The sequence below is a fragment of the Halichoerus grypus genome, chromosome 3, assembly GCF_964656455.1.
Source record: "Halichoerus grypus chromosome 3, mHalGry1.hap1.1, whole genome shotgun sequence".
In the NCBI taxonomy this organism is placed as follows: domain Eukaryota; kingdom Metazoa; phylum Chordata; class Mammalia; order Carnivora; family Phocidae; genus Halichoerus; species Halichoerus grypus.
Window position 1 is genome coordinate 62,660,786 of NC_135714.1, and position 20,629 is coordinate 62,681,414.

General features: G+C 43.7%; 1 protein-coding gene across 1 annotated transcript in view; it reads left to right on the forward strand.

Moving 5' to 3' along the window:
- The window catches only part of ANXA3 (annexin A3), a 52,197-nt gene that overhangs the window by 15,540 nt on the left and 16,028 nt on the right, over positions 1 to 20,629 (forward strand). The window contains exons 3-6 of the mRNA XM_036104732.2: positions 3,546 to 3,633; positions 8,239 to 8,333; positions 11,359 to 11,472; positions 14,708 to 14,798. Of these exons, the coding sequence (XP_035960625.1) occupies positions 3,546 to 3,633; positions 8,239 to 8,333; positions 11,359 to 11,472; positions 14,708 to 14,798 (388 nt within the window). The remainder of the gene's footprint in view (positions 1 to 3,545; positions 3,634 to 8,238; positions 8,334 to 11,358; positions 11,473 to 14,707; positions 14,799 to 20,629) is intronic.

The window sequence follows — 20,629 nt, forward strand, 5'->3', positions numbered from 1 at the left end:
GAGGTTTTACATCTGCCTTACAAGTCTTTTGTGAGGATTGAATGAGCTAATGCAGGAAGCGTGCTTAGCACAAGACTTGGCACACAGTAAGTAGCAACAATTTTTTTAAAGATTTTACTTACTTACTTACTTAGAGCAGGGGGAGGAGTAGAGGCAGAGGGAGAGGAAGCGGGAAAGAATCCCAAGCAGACTCCACACTGAGCAGGGAGCCTGATGCAGGGCCTGCTGTCATGACCCTGAGATCATGACCTGAGCCGAAACCAATAGTCGGACGCTCAACCGACTGAGCCACCCCGGCATCACAAGTAGCAACAATGATTAATGTCAAGAGCTCCTGTTAGTTTCCCCACTCCCTTTATTTAGAGATTGCTTGCTTTAATTTATTTTCCAACTGGTTTCAGGATCATTGTTCCTTTGGGGGCATCTGAAGGTCAAGTTTGGAAAAAAAGGAAAGCAACTTAAAGTGTTTACCGGATGCTGATGGAAATCTGATCAAACGTGATTTTTTGGAAAAATAAAAACTTTGCTAAGTATTTGTGTCCCACACTAGCATGACACTTTGTTAGGGAGTTAGGGTTAGTGCAAACAGATGAAGTCAAGCACTGATTAGTAGTTTAAATGTTAAGGAAGGAAGCCTGCAACGAAGCAGGCCACGCAAATAGTTTTGTCTGTCTGTAAAAATGCCAACATTCCTGAAACAATGAGCTCATCGTCAAATTCTTCTTCCACCTCCCATAAAAGAATCTGTGACTTGTTTACTCATTTTGCTTTGGTTTTCTGGGCAGCTGAGAATGAAATAGAGAGTGGTTCTCAAACTTGAGCATGCATTAGAATCATCTGGAGGGCTTGTTAAAACGAAGATCCTGAGTCTTAGCCCCAGACCTGTTGACTCAGTAAGACTGGGGTGGGACCTGAGAATTTGCATCTCTAACAAGTTCCCAGGTGATGCTGCTGTGGCTGATCCAGTATCTTCTCTTCGAGAAACACTAGCATGGAATCCTGTGAAGCATTGTGATGTGGTAGAGAGCACAGGGCATTTTAGACACAATGGGTGGGTTCACATCCTTGGGCTGTCCTTAGTAGTGGAGTTATGGTAAGCAAATAATTTCTCTGAAATCGAGTTTCTTCCATTTTTTAATGGAAATAATAAAATCTACTTTGTTAAGGTCATTGTAAGACTGAAATAAGTTGTCTGTAAAGCACTTTGTTCACTGCCTGGCATGTGCTGGTTTAAAAGATTCTATTAATTTCTTTTACTATAAGATTTTTCTCATAGGTCATGTAAATATTGTTGAATGTTGTGGGCAACCAAGTCTATCAACTGAATTATACTGCTTATTTAAATAACTGAAACAGTCTAAAAATTTTCACCAAGATTCCATTTCAGAATTTCCATGCCATTTTTCAAGCTGGTGTGGGCGGGGGGGGCTTTTTTTCTTTTAATTAAACAAAGAGTTCCTCCACACTTAATTCACATAACGGACTGGGAATTTCAACCTTCTCTAATTGTGCGCATTGGAATTTCAGCATATTTTGATGTGTAGGTAGTAGAGGGCAGTGAAAAGGTCACGGCTAGAAAAGAAACCCTTTTCATGAGCTATTGGAATCTGACTGCAATTCTGTGTTCTTGGATTCAGAAGCAACCATGTAAATACCTGTGTGGCGCAAAATCACCAGGGAACTTCTTCAGCATGTAGAGTCTACCTTACTTCTGAAGAATATGTTCAATATGTCTAATGCAGGACCTGGGCATATGCATTTGAAAGAACTACCCTGGGTGCAAGACCCTACATTTCAAGAAAGACTAGGAATGGGCTGGAATGGTCATGGCTGTGTTCAAATTCAGATGCTACTGCTGACCTGGTTTCTGTGGGCTTGAGGGCAAATGCTCCAATCCTCTTAAACCTGGGTGTCTTCTATGTGCAACGGGCCACTCTTACTCCTCAGGGATGTTATGCAGGTTCTATTAACGCATCTGAAGTGTCTCACACAGTGCTGGCCATGAAGCACTCAAATGCTCCAATATTGGGGTGGTTCTTCTAAAATGCCAGACACATAAGGTGGACAGATAAGATCAACATAAAAGTTCCGAGATGGGTAGAACTGAAATGAGGCCAGTTGACTCTGGGAACCCATAAAATATTTATTAAGCCTCAGAGAAAGAGGATTCTCCAAAGATCATGTGGAAGTGACTGATTTCTAATAGGTGCCTTTAGATCAGACACATTCACAACTAGTTTCTAACCTGTTATAATCACTCTTGTAGAATGAAAACTATTTTGGATGCTTTAAGATTAAACAGTGTTTGGTTGTATTAAAGTGAATTGTTCAACCTCATCTATTGAATCAGCAGCCTATCATTTTTTATTGGGCCAGAACATTAACTTTCTGTTCACTTTAATGTGACAAGATAATGTCCTGTCATGAAAATATTAAACCCTTCAGGAGAGCCTAAATGAAGCCGTATTAGCCCAAGACAACAGAGCCTATATTATTCAGCAACAGGATAGGAAAATCAGTTTACAAAGAAAACACCATTACTGTAAAGACATGTTTTTCTTCAGAGTGAGGAAATGCCATATAAATATATGTTCCCTTGCATTTGTCTCAGCATCTTTGTGGCTGTTCTGTAGTCTCTTAAGCAGTTTTAAGAGATTTTATTCTTTCCGTAAGATGGTCTTTCCCAGCTTACTGACATGTTTCTAATTTTTGTGTTTAAAATTACTGTCGTGGCATTTTTTATTTCCATGTTGCTCCTGAAGATCCATGTCAGTGGAGCTTTCAGAAGGGAATTTATCAGCTGCAAGTACACATTTGTTGAACAAGGCTTGAGAACAGGCAGTCCTAATGGGGTTTCCATTCGTGGATCCATTGGTGTAGGCTTCCCCAAGGACAGTGGTCAGCATTAATTAAAGCATCTTAAAGTCTGCAAACCAGTTACTTCTGTGTGAGTTGCAGTGAAGAACTTTGAGTTATCACTTGAAAACAAAGAGGATACAGGAAATTCTCACTTTCTCATTGTTTTTGTGCAGAGGCCAATTTAAAGCAAATATTCTGGGGCGCCTGGGTGGCTCAGTCGTTAAGCGTATGCCTTCGGCTCAGGTCATGATCCCAGGGTCCTGGGATCGAGCCCCGCATCGAGCTCCCTGCTCAGAGGGAAGTCTGTTTCTCCCTCTCCCTCTGCTGTTCCCCCTGCTTGTGCTCTCTCTCTCTCAAATAAATAAAATCTTTAAAATAAGATAAAATAATAAAGCAAATAATCTTCAGAGTCACTGGGATTAGCCCAATTTATTGCTCTAGAGAATAACTATTTGTATTTCTCATCTCTTACACAAGGGGAGAAAGGAGAGGCCTTTTTGTATATGTGGCAGATGTCATTTTGCTCACATGTCTGGAGACGAGAGTCTCCTGAACCACTCCTTAAGGGAAAGGATGGTGTTGCCAATTAAGAGTTTGTTACGCTTCCAACGTGCATGCATGAATGTATGTAATGCAAACAAAGAGGTCATTTTGAACTAGTGGCACTTTCAGATATTTCCTTCCAGGTTGGACACCGAGGGACAATGCACGATTATCCGGGCTTCAGCCCATCAGTGGATGCTGAAGCGATTCGCAAGGCAATCAGAGGAATCGGTGAGTACTGCTCTGCAATTGCTCTCTTCACGTTGAAGCAAATCAGGAAAGTTACAATTTAAAAGTGCATTGGTTCAATTTGCCCAAGTTGGCTTCCTCGACTGGAGAAATTGTAAGGGACTTTTTTAAAAATTGTGAAATAGTGGGGCACCTGGGTGGCTCAGTCAGTTAAGTGTCCAACTGTTGATTTTGGCTCAGGTCATGATCTCGGGGTCATGAGATCAAGCCCTGCATCAGGCTCCACACCTGGCGTGGAGCCTGCTTAAGATTCTCTCTCTCCCACTCCCTCTGCCTCTCCCCCACCCGCCCTAAAATAAATAAATAAAAATTATGAAATAATGAGGAAAAAATGCATAGGGTACCCAATTTTATTAAATCTTAGTATTTGCCATATTTACTTACTGTGAAACAGTACATCACCATCACTACTACCAACAGTGATCATCATAATAAATCATTACAGATACCGTTCTGCTGATTCTTCCTGGATCTCTTTCCCACCATGTTTCCTAGAGACAAAACACCATCCTAAAGTAGAGTTTATTCCCATGAAACTTTTAATTCCATAACTACATATGTATGTACATATAGTTTGCATGGTCTCAAACAGTATAAATTAGAATGATACTCAGTATTATATGCCTGCAACTTCTTTTTATCCCTTAACATTTTGTTTTTGAGATTTATCCATGTTGATATGTTTAGCTCTAGTTCATTAACTTCACTTGCATAGTAGTCTATTGAATTATTATATTGTAAGATGGGATATTGATGGAACATTTCAATTACCTACAATTCTTTTCTATTACAGTATAAAAATGCTGCATTGAATATTCCTGCTTATGTCTTATGCACATTTGCTTCCATTTCTCTAGAATATAACAAATGGAATTTCGAGGTTGAAGATGTTTATCTTCAAATTAACTAGAAATTTTGCCAGGGCGCCTGGGTGGCTCAGTTGTTTAAGCGACTGCCTTCGGCTCAGGTCATGATCCTGGAGTCGTGGGATGGAGTCCCGCATCAGGCTCCCTGCTCAGCGGGGAGTCTGCTTCTCCCTCTGACTCTCCCGCCTCTCATGCTCTCTTTCTATCATTATCTCTCTCAATAAATAAATAAAAATCTTTAAAAAAAAAAAAGAAATTTTGCCTTCATCTCAGGTCATGATCCCAGGGTCCTGGGATCTCTAAAATGCTCTCTAAAATGAATGTGCTCTCTAAATGCAGCAAACTGCTCTCTAAAATGAATGTGCAAATGAGCATTCCTACCAGCAGTACGGTATCTGTGAGACTTACTCTTACTCCATGTTCTCCCCAGTACTTGCTAAGGTCACACTCTTCTGTTTTCCTAATTGAGTGGGTCTAAAATTGAATCTCATCCTGTATGTATGTTTGCTTCCTCTCTCCTTCCCATCCTCCATGACTGATATGGCTGAGTCTCCTTTCTTGTTCATCTGCTTCTACCATGAATTATGTCTTCCTATCTTTTATCCATTTTTCAGTTGGATTGTCTTCTTCATGATTGGGAAGATTGTTTTTTATAAATTCTGGATACAAATTTAAAAAAAAATTACAATCCATGAAAATATCTTCTCCTAGTCTGTGGTTTTCTTTTAACATTGGTTATAGTAACCTATATTGCCTAGAAATTTTAAATTTCAGGGAAATCAAGTTTACTAATATTTTTCCTACATGTCTTTTCTATAATGAGCTCATAAAGATATTCTCCTGTATTTTCTCCCCAGAGTTTTACAGTCTTATTTTTCACTTTGGGATTTTCAATCTACCTGGAATTAACGTTTGTGTAAGCTATTTAAAGGTATCTAATTTTGTTTTATCCCATGTGGCTGGTTGATTGTCCCAGCACAATTTATTGAAGAACACCTCCTTCACACACTGATCAGTAGTGCCGCATTGTCTTTTAAGTTTCTCTATGTTTCTGCTCCATTGGTCTGTTTGCCCATCCCTGTCTCCATATCACATTGTCATAATTACTATTCTAATTTTATAATTAGTGTCTAGTAAGGCAAGAGCTTTTCTTGGCCCTTTACCCCCTCCCCCCTCCCTGAATATTAGGGTCAGTTTGTCAAGTTCCATGAAATATACTCTTCGGATTTTTATATCAGTGTAATACTATCTTGTTTCTGTCATTTGGATTTTTTTTTTTTCCTGTTTTTAAATGACAAGTATTTCTTCTTATCCCTATGCCTTCCCTATTCTCCATGTTGAGTAGATTGTTCCATGAGGTTAATGTCAAATTGAATGAAATAATAGTCTTACATTCTATTGCTTGTCTTTTTTTCTTAACATTATGTTTCTTCACAAATTTTTGCATGTTGGGTTGCAGACCTACTTTGAGATGCTTGTGAGGTCCATTACTGATGTGTTCTTAGTCCAGAACCAGGTGTCATAATGGTGTTTGCATTAGAGATGTGTCAAATCCAGTCTCTGAACCACAAGGCAGCTTGTTTTAGTTTCTGGTCTTTTTTTTTTTTTAGACACTATTTATTTATTTGACAGAGAGAGACACAACGAGAGAGGGAACACAAGCAGAGGGAGAGGGAGAGGGAGAAGCAGGCTTCCCGCGGAGCAGGGAGCCCGATGCAGGGCTCGATCCCAGGACCCTGGGATCATGACCTGAGATGAAGGCAGACACTTAACGACTGAGCCACCCAGGCACCCCTAGTTTCTGGTCTTGAGCATGTGCAAAACTAAGAGATAAAGAACCTTCTAGCATACACACTTCAAGCAACTGTCAGGAGTGGTTATATCTGAAGTCTTGGCGCATAGGGCATAGAGATGTCGAGAAGGGGTAGAAAATTACAACAGAGACTTGAGACAGTAGCTAGACCCTATTGAGCAGGTGTATGAGCGAAGGGGCTTGAGCTTCATCATGAAGGTTACAGAGAGCCATTAGGATTTCACCCAAGGGATTGACATGATCAGGCACATTTTAAAGAATTTACTGGGGCAATCATGCATGGTATGAATTGTAAGGGGGCCAAATCAGGAGGCTATTGAAGTTTCTAGGTATAGTATGCTGTGTGCACAGGGGCAGAGGAGAGGACAAATTCAAGAGATGCAGATGATTGCTACAATGTAGGGAGTGAAGAAAAGAAAGGAGTATAGGATGACTGCCAGGACTTTTGGTTTGATGACTATATCCATAGTGATGTCATCGATGAGGGAACATAGAATGAGAGACGAGTTAGAGAGGAAAGAGAATGAATTCCACCAGGATCATCTGAGTTTGAGATGCTGCATGTGCACTTGGAGGTGCTTAGGCGTGCGCCAACACGGAGGCCATCAGAGGTTCAAATCGCTCATCGGACTCATGCGACACAGCTGGGCTTTGATCTAGTTTTGTGTTTACTAGAAGAATGCAGGACCGGAGTTACGGGGGAGCAGTGCCCCTCACTGGGAGGCCCAGCAGCTAACCAAATTCTCAGTTTGTTTTGCCCCATCCCTGATGTAGAATGTGTACCATGGCCACTGGCATGTGTAGCCAAGGTGTGTGGGGGTCACCTCAACTCACAGAAGTTGAGCCATTCTAATCACGCGGCCCAAGGCTCACAAGCCAACCCACAGCTCCCCAACCAGGGGGAGTCCTCTGCTGCCAAGGAGGCAGGCACAGCTTCCCACGCTAGCTTCATACTTTAATTACCAAGAAAATTGTGACCTTGAGGGCATTCTCAAGCAGGCCAGCATCAGCCCTTTACTTAGAACAGGTGCTTAAGTATATGGGTCTGGGATGCCTGAAGGAGGTACGGATCAGAGAGGGAAATAAATGTTTTAGAGTCAGAGATTTGGGTTCACATTCTTGCTACACCACTTAAAAGCTGCATGACTTTGGCACATGAGATAACCTCTCTAAATATTAGTGTTTTCATCTTTGGAACAGCTTAATCATCACCCAGTGCCCACAGTTTCTGTGAATATTAACTGTGACAATGACTAAAAGGGGCCTAGAATATGGCAGGTTCTCAATACATGTCAGTTCCTTTTTTCTAGAGAAAAAAATAATTTGATATCAAGTATGGCGATAGAGAGATAAAAGGTGATAAGACAGTAACTGAATCTCTCATAAGGGTGAAAAAAACCCAGCTCAAAAGAAGCATATTCCTGGGGCACCTGGGTGGCTCAGTTGTTAAGCGTCTGCCTTCTGCTCAGGTCATGGTCCCGGGGTCCTGGGATTGAGCCCCACATCGGGCTCTCTGCTGAGCAGGAAGCCTGCTTCTCCCTCTCCCACTCCCCCTGCTTTTGTTCCTTCTCTCACTGTCTCTCTCTGTCAAATAAATAACTAAAATCTTAAAATAAAAAAAAAAAGCATATTCCTTGCCCTACTCCCTCTGTCTGATATAGAGAGAGGAATATTTGGACAATGATTATTCCCTCCCCCCGCCACCCAAACTCTCCAAAGTTAATTTTCTTTTCCAAAAGCCTGGCAAAGAAATAGAGATTCCAACCTGGTAAGAACCTGGAAATTAAAAACCAAAATGCCTTCCTGTCTGCATTTGTTTCAAACCATTAATTGTTTTTTCTTTTGTTCACAACAGATATTAAGCATCTTTGGGTTGATGGTGAGTAAAATTATTTTCGTTTCATTTAGGAACCGACGAGAAAACGCTCGTCAACATTCTGACTGAAAGGACGAACGCACAACGTCAGCTGATTGTTCAGGAATATCAAGCAGCATATGGAAAGGTACAATTTGATTAACGTAACAGCCAGTAAAGAGCTAATCACTATGGATCAGGGATGCTCCGCCATGATTACACCAAAGATCTTTTGTTTCAGGCCGAGTGTAACAGAAAGTACCCTGTGTATCCATCCAGTCAGCAGCCTGGCGTGTGAGTCCTGGTTTGCCCTTAACAGGCTGAACGGCCTTGCTCATGTTATTTGATCTTTCTGGGCCTTCATTTTTTCACCTGTTGGATAAGGAGGATTGTTTTAAAGAGAGACCGGTGGCTTTAAATGAGGAATGATTCGGATATCTGGCAATGTCTTGAGACATTTTGATTTTCACACCTGGAGGGAGAGAGACGGATGTTTCTGGAATCTGGTGGGTGGAGGTCCGGGATGCTGCTAAAGATCTTGCAATGCAGAAGATGGCCCACACAACAAAGAATTATCTGACCAACTAACTGATAGATCCTGTCTCAGATCATCTTTAATTTCTCTTCCAACTCTAAAATATCTTTGCAATTGTAGATTTAATTCATTCAGCACATGAAAACTTACTAAGTAGCAGAAACTATACAGGAACTATACAAGAACATTTGGTGGTTGTTTTCCACATGGCGTATTTGTTCAATAATAAACTACTCTGTGTCAGGAATGGGGTATTACTCCATGTCAGGAGATATCCTAGACATTGGGGATTCACTGGTCTAAAAAGCAGATCCTTCTTTTTATCATGGAGCTACCATTTTATTAGGAAGATAAGAAGTAAATAAAATATTTAGATATTAGTAAGTGTTATGAAAGAATTAAAATGGGATGATAGGGCAGAGAGTAGCTGCTGAATGGCTCCTTGAAATAGGGTGGTAAAGGGCGCCTGGGTGGCTCAGTTGGTTGAGCGACTGCCTTCGGCTCAGGTCATGATCCTGGAGTCCCTGGATCGAGTCCCGCATCGGGCTCCCTGCTCGGCAGGGAGCCTGCTTCTCCCTCTGACCCTCCCCCCCTCTCATGTGCTCTCTCTCTCTCTCATTCTCTCTGTCTCAAATAAATAAATAAAATCTTTAAAAAAAAAACAAAAAACAAACTATTAGAAATAGGGTGGTAAAGACATATCAGTGAGGGGGGTCACCTTACTCTCAACTAAAACTAAACAGTACTAAGGATTCTGCCTTACTCGATCTGGGGAAGAGCATTTCAGACAGAAGTCACAGCACACGCAAAAGCCCTGAAGCAAAAACAAGCTGGGACTATTTAAGAAACAGAAGACTTCTAATATGGCAGGAGTATGGAGAATAAGGGGAGCAGATGGAAGAGATGAGGTTGGAGAGGGGGTTAGAATATGCTGGGCCTTGGGGTCTTGGTACAGTTTAGGTTTTATTCTAAGAATAATAGAGAATCATTGGAAGTCTGTAAGCAAGGGAATACTAGAAGCTACTTTATATTTGCAAAAGACTGTTTTAACTTCTGTGGCTCACAAACTGTGGAGGGGAAAGAGTGGTAGCAGCAGTCAGGCTGTTGAGACCAGGTGAGAACCGAGAGGGTGTAGAGACCATCCAAAGGCAGCTCAGGCATCACCTCCTGACAGTGTCCTCCAAGCCCCCGACCCCATCAAGACACCCTTCTTAATATTTAACCTTCACACTTTATCAGATACTTAACATATTATATTGACATTTTATCGTGGAACATTTCTGGTTTTCCTGTTAGGGCAGAATCTCCGAGGAATGAAGACTGTGTCTAACTCACCTGTAAATGCCTAGCGCAGAGCAGGTGCCCAGGAAACACCTGTCAAATTAATTAATTGCCAAGCTTCTTGACAAGGCAAAACGCTCATGTATAGGGAACATGAATGATCCATTGGCCTTTCAGGATTTCCGGACTATGGAGGAAGGACAAGGTGAAGGGGGACACCGTTTCTCACAGTGGGATGGATTGAGAACATGTGAAGTGAGATTCAGTTGGAAAGTCCTGGGTTGAGGACAGATGGTAGTAGAGCTAGCATTTAGAGAGGAAACACCCTGTGGCGATTAAGGCAGAACTAGTGACACTTGGCTCCATCCCATTTGTTTTGTTTGCCGCCCCACTGGGCCCCCTGGTGGCCTGGTAGATGTTGGTATGTGTCCACATTGTCAGAGTGGTCTGGGAGGCTGCCAGCCTCCGTCTCAGAGCTGAAAATAATCAAGAGCAAGAAAAATAATAATTCGGGGCACCTGGGTGGCTCAGTCGGTTAAGCGTCTGCCTTCGGCTCAGGTCATGATCCCAGGGTCCTGGGATCGAGCCCCACATCAGGTTCCCTGCTCAGCGGGAAGCCTGCTTCTCCCTCTCCCACTCCCCCTGCTCGTGTTCCCTCTCTTGCTGTGTCTCTCTCTGTCAAAAAATAAACAAAATCTTTAAAAAAAAAAAAGAAAAATAATAATTCACTAACACACCTTTAAATATTAGAAATAAAAACCATACAACCTGCCTTCAAGCAGAGGAGATGGACTTACTTATGTAATGTGTGAAAACGGTACCAAAGGACAGTAATAGGTAATACCGGCCCGTTACATGTAGGGTTTAGCTGCTGTTGTTGCCAGAAAACTGCTTTGATGCCTCGCGGTTCCGCACTCTTAGCAGAGGCAGCTGACCGGCCCCTGTCCTCTCCTTCGCTTTTCTCTCCAGCGCTCTTTGGCAGTCACTGAGAAGCACCTACTCGTGATGCTGGGTGGGAATTAAAGGGCTCCCCTTCCTCTTCTTCTTCCCCCAACCCAAATATTGGGAGCATCTGGGGCCTAGGAAATGCATTTTAGTACACAGTTCCTATCTGTGGCACTTATGTAACCCCCTCCATTGGCTTTCGTTCAGAAAACCTATAAAACAGAACATCTTGGAAGCAGTCACAAAATGCAGAGTGCTATCCTTAGAAATAGTTCACCATTTCTGTTTATTCCCTGTGAATTGGCATATTTTTGTCTGAATTGATACCTTTGTTTATCTTTCAGGATGTGACTTTATAGAAAGAGAAAGGAAAAGTATTTCATGCTTTCCTCTTTGGGATTTTTTATTTTAGGAACTGAAAGATGACTTGAAGGGCGATCTCTCTGGCCACTTGAAGCAACTCATGGTGGCCCTTGTGACTCCTCCGGCTGTGTTTGATGCAAAGCAGCTGAAGAAATCAATGAAGGTATGAGCCCAATTTGGGCTTGAGATTTAACTGTGTCATCAAGAATAACGACTTACTTCCAGCGCACACTTGAGAGATGGGTGTAAATAGGACAGATTTGGGTGCCATTTTGATGCTGCGCTATCCAAGTGGTAGAACAGTCCTGAAATGGGGAACGGTTGTGGAACCTTGAGCCCAATGTTCCTGGGCTGAAAGAATAACGTCATATCCTAATTTCATTTCCTTGGCTTTTGACCCAAAGAGTCAAATTCTCCACTTTGTTGTCATTGAGAGTAGATGGCACCATCATCAACCCCATTGCTTAGGTCAGAAACCTAGGATTATCTTTGATCCCTTGCTTTCCCTCACTCTTCAGAGCTCCCAAAATCCGTCTGCAAGTCCATTTGCTCTATTCCCAAATCTGTCTGCAAGTCTGTCTGTCAGAAATGTGTGCGTGTCTCTCAAAATCCATTGCTACCATTCCAGTTCAACCACCACCATCTCTTGACTAGACCATATCAATACCTTCCTACTTGGTCCCTTGCCTCTATTTTCTCCCACCTGGAATCCATTCACCACAGAGTAGCCAAAATTATGTTTATAAAGTTATTTTTAGAATTATACTATTCACCTGTGTAAATCTCCAGTGGCCTTGAATACTTAAAATCCATGCTTCTTACCATGACCTTTATCACCCATCACAGTCTGGATCCTGTCCGTCTCTGTGACTTTTTAAAAATTCTATCTGTATCAGTCAGGGTTTCCCAGAGACGCAGAAGCAGTAGGTGGGAGATATATATATATATAGTGAGATTTATTGCAAGGGATTGGTTACATAATTATGGATCTGACTAGGCAAATCCAAAATCTGTAGGGCAGACTGTTAGGAAGGGGAGGCTGGAACTCTCAGCGAAGCTGGAGCTGCTGCCCACAGGTGGTATTTCTTCTTCAAAGAAGCCTCAGCTCTGCTCTTAAGGCCTTTCAACTGACTACACTGGGCCCACCGAAAATATCTGAGATAATCTCCCTTGCTTAAAGACACTCACTAATGGACTTTAGTTATGTCTACAAAATACCTTCACAGCAACACCTAGATTTGTGTTTGATTGAGTAACTGAGGACTGTAGCCTGGCCAAGTTGATAAAGTACCATAAAACTGTCTACCATGCCCTCTCCTCCCTGTCCCCCCCCCCGCCCTGCCCCGATCGAATGCTATAGCTACACTGGCCTTCTCTCTGCTGCTTGAACATTCTAAGCTTATTCCTACCTTGAGGTCTTTATACATGATGTTTTTCCATCTGGAATGTTTTCCCTCCATATATTTTCTACCAATTCACTCAGTTTTATTTTCTTAATTACACCTATTACCATCTAAAATTATCTTGGGGTGGTTTTTTTTTTTTTTTTTTGTATATTTGTCCATTCAATTAAAAGGCAAATCTCCATCAGAGCAGGGAACCTCATCAGTCTTGGTCTGTATCTTCTGTTCCAAGAGGAAAACCTGAAATGAGGTAGGTACTCAACACATGTGTTGACAGGAAGGAGGGGAAGGAGGGAGTCTAGGTCCGAGGCATAAGCTGTATTCTACCTCCTTATCAGAGTTGGGAGAGACTTTCTCTTCCGTGGAAGAGGTATGGGCACCCAAGAAGAAGATGGCAAGATGGAGTGAGGCACACAAGAGATTTCCTAGGGGAAATCTTACGAAGGATAAAGAGGAGACAGAGCAGGGGAGGTTGGGTGGAGCTTCAGATGGCAATTCAGGTCTGTCACACATGGAAGGAGAGAGGGAAGGAAGTAGGCTCAGATAGGAAGAGCTTCCGTCTACAGTGCAGCTCTGAGAAAGCTGTGGCAGGCCAGTGGGGAGCTCCTGAGCAAAGATTGCCCTTTGGGGAAGTCCTACACTGGGCAGAAATGGTCCAGCTCCAGTACCCCTTCAATGTTCAGTCACTTGCTGAGAGCAGCTTGGAGGGAGCGTGACCTCTTTGTCAACTGTGTGGCAGATCCAGAGCTCTGGCGATCGGAGGCTATCACCCAAAGACATTATTTGCAGCAGATTCTCTTAAAATCTGAGCAGTGCATTTCTGTGGCTGCCACATGGGGGACAGTTTAACAGGTGGCATGATAAGGATTAGATTCACCAACAAGGATTAGAAAAATTTCTCTCTTATGCAAAAGAAATCCACGGTAGGCAGCCCAGAGCTGGGTGTCCTCGCACAACCATTATCAGAGACTCTGGTTCCTTCAATCTTGAGGTTTTACCATCTTTCGCCTGTAGATTCCACTTGTTGGCTAAAGATGGGAACTCAAGATCCAGGCATTGTATCTTTATCTCAGTCAGCCAAAAATACAGTAAGAGACAAAGAAGTGTTCATTTCCTCTCCTTAAGGACTCTCAGAAACTGCACAGGGTACTTTACATATAGTCTATGGATCATAATTTGTTATATGAATAAACCTAGTTCTAAGGGAAGCTGAGTAATACATCTATTTGGGTAGCTATGTGCTAAGTTAAAAATTGAGGTTTCAATATTACTAAGGCAAGGAAGGTAAAAGAGATGAGGTCTGTTCAATTTTGCTGTGAACCTAACACTAATCTAAAAACTAGTCTGTTTTTAAGTTAATTAATTAGCTAATTAAAAAGGAGAGATGTTGAGGGCAACTAGGAACCTCTGCCACAGAGGGACGGAATTCAGCCTCAGTTCATAAGCTGCATTGACCTCATTTGATCAAGTTCTAGTGTAAAAGGCTTTTCTTGGAGTCACAGCATGATTCGGTGACCTCAGTATAAACCAAGGCTCAGGGTAACTAGTCCCCAAATCAACTAGGCCCATGACATACATTATTAAGGCTTTAAAAATCTCCCTGTATGAAGATGATACCTGCTGACCTAGTGCATTAGCAGAAGGATGAACTCATTCGAAAGAACTGCAGAGCCCTTTCTAAACATAATGGCATATATGAATGCTCACTTCTGATCTTGAATGACACGGGATTTTCCCTTTACACTATTTCTCCCTACAGTTATTCAGTTGATTTTTACACTGGAGTGGGAAATTTTCTTGAACACTTTGATGTCAGTTTAGATGATTTGTGTTATTTTCATACTAAAACATATGAAAAAAACGAGAAAACCGCTTTAGAGCAATATACAACCTTATGCTGATTTACGACAACTTCTTTTCATCTGTATTAAGCCTGAAATGCATGACATTAAGCTTTTCAAGTATTCTAAAAATAGATTTCCTTTTCTTTTTCAGGGCACTGGAACAAGTGAACATGCACTGATTGAAATCTTAACCACCAGAACAAGCAGGCAGATGAAGGAGATCTCGCAAGCCTACTACACAGGTGGGCTTATTCTCTGCTTACTTTTATACACTGTCCACACACATAGAAGCCCATGTGGCTCTCCCCAGAAACCCACCAAGCTCTTCTTCACAAGGCATTTTGGGCAGGCAAGACGTGAAAAGAAGGATACATTCTAAAATGGGCTAAGGTCGGTGGATCTTCAGAGGAAATGTGACTGTGACCCGAGCTAGAAACTGCTGCATAACCACGGCATTGACACTTTGCACTTAGCACATTACAGCCGTGGTGGGTTTTGCTCTTGGCAATCACTGCTTAATTGAATCAACTGCCAGTGTAAGAGATTCAAATCATTATATATCAATATTATATGTTTAAAACCACTTAGATGAGCCTCGTGATTTGGGGTGTGGAAAATTAGATGAACCATTTAGAGAATGTGTTGAGCATGTGGATTCAGTATAATTAGCGCAAGTCCTCATAGTCTGTTAGCTGTGTAAAAATGCGAAAGTCCCTGCAGTGTAATTCTGGCACAGACCCCCTCCCCCAGGGTTAGCATGACAACGCAATTACAGCACAGTCCCCGGGAGGATTACCCTCACTGCGGACTCGGTGGCGGGGCCCCAAGCTCAGTGGCCCCAGGCCATGTGCCCTTCTGCCTGAATAGCTCCAAGGTCAGGGCTTCTCCCCACTCCCTCAGGTTCAAGAGCTCACTAGTGATGAAGGAACAGAAGGCAAGCTGAGGACAAAGCAGAAGCTGACACCCCACAACTACCCCCCCATGGGATATATGATATGTGACATTTCTCAGGCACTCCTGGCTGTCCTAAAGGAAAAACAAATAGTTAACTTATAGAGATCACAATCCTGCAAGACAGTCTCCCTCAGTTTACTTACAAAAGCCTTAGCAATAGCTTCCAGAAGGGAATGTAAATACAATTAAATGTCTTTATAACCTGCAGCCCATCGACAGATACTTAAAGTGGGCAGAATGTAATGTTCCTCCGGAAAGTTCCAGGCTATCTTAATGTTAATGCCTTACTAGACGGGTAAACAACATTAACTTCACAATGGCAAGGCCTCAGGTATCTTGCAGGTCCTCTTTAGCATATGAAAGTTCTTTGGAAACCTCCCTTTTTTCCTTACCTCCCCCAACCCCATAGTATATAATCAGCCACCCCTCACAACCCAGGGCAGCAGCTCTTTCTGCCCACGGGTCCTGTCGCTGTGCTTTCATAAACCACCATTTTGCACCAAAGACATCTCAAGAATTCTTTCTTGGCCATTGGCTCCGGACTCCACCCCACTGAACCTCACTATATTCCAAAACCCCATCAAGTAGCACGACTCACAGAACTCAAGAAAGCACTATACAGTGGCCCCGTGAGCAACACGAGAGTTAGGGGCACCGACCCCCTGCACCATTCAAAATCCGTGTATAACTTTTTTTTTTTTTTTTTAATTTTTATTTATTTATTTGACAGAGAGAGACACAGTGAGAGAGAGAACACAAGCAGGGGGAGTGGGAGAGGGAGAAGCAGGCTTCCCGCCGAGGAGGGAGCCCGATGCGGGGCTTGATTCCAGGACCCTGGGATCATGACCTGAGCCAAAGGCAGACGCTTAACGATTGAGCCACCCAAGCACCCCCCGTGTATAACTTCTAACTCCCCGATAACTACTAATAGCCTGCTGTTGACCGGAAGCTTTACTGGTAACATAAACAGTGGATTAACACATACTTCGTATCTTAGATGTATTATATACTGTGTTCTTACAGTAAAGTAAGCTAGAGATAAAAAAAAATGTTGCTAAGAAAATCAAAAGAGAAAATACATTTACAAAATTGTACCACATTTATTGAAAAAACCCATATATAGGTGGACTGTGCAGCTCACACCCATGTTGTTCAAGGGTCAACTCTACTTACAATTACTGTGTCACTCTAAAGAATAGAAATCAGGACCAGTCAAATGAAGACATGCAGAGGAGAGGTCTCAGAGGGTCCCAAATGCAAAGCTTCCTGTCCTCAGGATGTATCTCCTTCCCAGCACATCGATACATAATTACCAACCAGGAAAACTCATTTGATCTTTGGTATCCAGTTTTTATTGAGGTTTCGTTCCGTAGGCATGACTGATTGAATCACTGGCCACATGATTGTACTCCGTCTCCAGTCCCCTTCCTTTCCCTGCAGGTCAGGCTGATATCATGTGGCTCAGAGCCCCAACCCTTCTAATGACATGGTTGTTCTTTCTGGTGGGACCAGCCACTACCCTGGGTCATCTTGCTGGCAGAAACTCAGGTGTGGTTCCTGGGACCTGCCACGAATAACAAAGACATTCCTGTTATTTGGGAAATTCCAAGGATTTAGAGGTTACCTCCCAGGAACCAGGCCAAAGACCAGCCCCAATTCTATATTATCCAGCAGCCCCCTGGAACCCTCTCCAAGTACCCCAAGGGAGCCACAGCTTGTGTGTCTGTGTATCACGGAGGTTCTGCAGTAGAAGTCCAGAGAGGGGATATACCGCCTCCCAGATCCGTGTCAGATAGGTTATTTGAGAAATTCTCCTCAGAAGGTAAATACCTTCACTCACCTCGATGACAGGTACGTGACTATTTTAGTCATGTGCTCATCAGGGCTCCATACGGACAGAAACAGCACTAGACCTTTTAACAGAATTTACCATAGAGAATTGTTGCAACACTTTTTGGAGGACTGAACAAGGCCACCGGGGAACACAGGCCGAGCAGGAGGTATAAACAAACCGCAGGGCTGGGACAACACAGGAAAGAGATTGGAGCTGTCGGAAGCTAGAAGCTCGGAGGACGAGGGGCACCACCCTGCCAGTGTTGGTGCCTCAGGGGCTTGGAGGGGAGGTTTAAGGAACAGGACTTCGGATCTCTGCAAAAGGGCTGAGCACAGCTGGAGCTGGCCCGTCCATGCGGCCGCAAAGTGACTTGTCCTGGGAGCCCAGAGCCAACTGCTACTGTCGGGATGAAAGGCCTGCACTGGTTTGTGCCGACAGGAATAGCAAACAAGGATCCTGCTCTTCTCTCCTCTGCCTTCCAGTCTCCCTCTCCTCCCTCCCTCTCCTCCTTCTCCCTCTCCTCCCTCCCCTCTCCCTCTCCTCCCTACCCCTCTCCCTCTCCTCCCTCCCCGTCTCCCTCTCCTCCTTCTCCCTCTCCTCCCTACCCCTCTCCCTCTCCTCCCTCCCCTCTCTCTCTCCTCCCTCCCCGTCTCCCTCTCCTCCTTCTCCCTCTCCTCCCTCCCCCTCTCCCTCTCCTCCTTGTCCCTCTCCCTCTCCTCCCTCCCCCTCTCCCTCTCCTCCCTCCCCTCTCTCTCTCCTCCCTCCCCGTCTCCCTCTCCTCCTTCTCCCTCTCCTCCCTCCCCTCTCTCTCTCCTCCCTACCCCTCTCCCTCTCCTCCCTCCCCGTCTCCCTCTCCTCCCTCCCCGTCTCCCTCTCCTCCTTCTCCCTCTCCTCCCTCCCCCTCTCCCTCTTCTCCCTCCCCCTCTCCCTCTCCTCTCTTTCTCTCCTCCTTGTCCCTCTCCCTCTCCTCCCTCCCCCTCTCCCTCTCCTCTCTTTCTCTCCTCCTTGTCCCTCTCCCTCTCCTCCCTCCCCCTCTCCCTCTCCTCTCTCCCTCTCCTCCCTCCCCCTCTCCTCCTTCTCCCTCTCCTTCTCCCTCTCCTTCTCCTCCCTCCCCCTCTCCCTCTCCTCTCTCCCTCTCCTCCCTCCCCCTCTCCTCCTTCTCCCTCTCCTTCTCCCTCTCCTTCTCCTCCCTCCCCCTCTCCCTCTCCTCCCTCTCCAAGTGGTGGGCCAAACAGTTGGGGCAGGGGAGAGGGGTGCAGAAGAGAGGTGTAACTTGCAGTGTCCCAATCCCAGCTCCACAAAGCAGGGTAGAGAAGGCTGCATTTGGAGTAGATAAGATAATTGCTTAATAATAGCTACACATTGTAGGTGTTTAAAATATTTGGTTCTCTCAATTTAATGAGATTTGCATATAAAAAAATCATCGGAGCCAGAGGCTCTATACCAAGGTGCCTGGTTACTTCCTAGTAGTTCTTAGAAGAGTTACTGCTCCATGAATTGACCTGCCCCTCGATGGCTTTCTGGGGTCCAGCATCTATGTACAAACAACCCTAAGATGTAAACTCTGTGAAGCCAGGAATTTTGTCTGGTTTTGTTCACTGCTGTAGCTTCAGTGCCCAGAACAGTGAGGGATAAATTCAAATAGGCATTGAATTAATATCTCCAAGATTGAGATTGTCGTCCTAAGAGCCAAGTGAAAGTACTAGCATTTAGGACTGTTGTTTTGCAAATATGACCTGTGATCGTAGTTCAGAGTTATGGGGGGCCTCAGTATCCGTGTGAGGTAAGCTCTCTAAGGCTGTAAGGAATGGACCGGCATCTAGGTTACTTTGATTAATGGGGATTCATGATACATAAGGAGTGAAAGAAGGAAACAGGCCCAGTCATGTGTAGCCAAGCCTCACGGAGATTCAGGACACAGCACTGCCCTAGGGACTCCGTTATCGCTGGCTCGCTCAGCGTCAGGCATCCATTGCTCCCTGTGCTGATGTTTGTGTTACAGTAACTGCTTCCTCTCCCTTCTGCTTCTCCTGTTCTTGACAGTCCCAAGCCACTTCTCTCCCCTGACCATTTGTCTACTCAGGCTTTTATTTGCCCCCATGGTTTACGGTTATTCTCGGCTTCTCTTTTGCCCCTTATTCCTTGGAGTTTTTCTCCTTCTTTGTTACTGTCTTTGTCTCTTTTTCTGTACAGCTCACTCCCTAAGAGAAGACTCAGTGAGCTCAGGAAGGCGCCATCTAATAGATCTAATAGCGTAATTTTGGGCAACGTTCTCCCACCAGCTCACCTCTTTGGCTGCTGACCACCTAGAGTCAGATGCCAACCCTGTGGCAGTCAGTTGCAGCAAGAGTGATGGTGCCATATAATGTAAAATGGAGGCCCATGCATACGAAATCCATCGACGTCGGCTACCATCTTGGCTCTCATAAAAGGACCAAGTGTCTCATGTAGCTGGTCTAGTACAATGACACGATAGAGTCTAAATAGCTGAATTCTGAACTTCCAGTATTAAAAAAATTTTTTTTCTAATTAGAATGAAGGATAGATAAAACAATATCATAACTGTTAGATAAAACGATGCCTATAAAGTGTTATTATTTAGATAAGTAATTTGCATTCATAATGGATTTTGCTTATTTGAGTTGCTTTAAAAAATTATAGACTTTGTAAAAAAAAAAAAAAAGACTAAAATCATGCTGGAAGAGTTTCTGTTTCAACACAGTTCTTGCTATTAGATAATCTCATATCACCTTCTGTAATCATCTTCTGTTGATTTAAAAGGCCAAAAACATTTATATGACCATAGAGGTCTTGAGAAGGATGCGGGCAGAGTTCAGATAGCTACCTGGTGTCAGCTACATCCAGGTACAGAGTGGCCGCCAGTGAATCACCACCTCATGGCTGGAGCAGAAAATCGATTTGAAACGAGCAGACATTGCACAATGCAGACTATGCAAGAGGGGCTACAACTAGTCGGTACTCAGATACGTGAACACACAATTGGCATTCGTCATGGCAAGTAGTATATTTTAGGGTAGCTTTCTCACTTTTGAGAGGTATCACATTTTTCAATCTAGCCGTATACATCACAATTGAGGTTAGGCTCGATGAGACAAGCAGCGGCTCGGATAAGATAAAAATGTACTTCTCCCATATGTAGAAGTCGGAGACAGGCAGTTCCAGGACTGGTGTGGTAGCTCCTCCAGGCCCCTTCTTGCTTCTGTCCATGTTGTCGCTAAGATGTAGTCCTTCTCTTCACGGTCCAAGATGGTTGCCTGAGCTTCA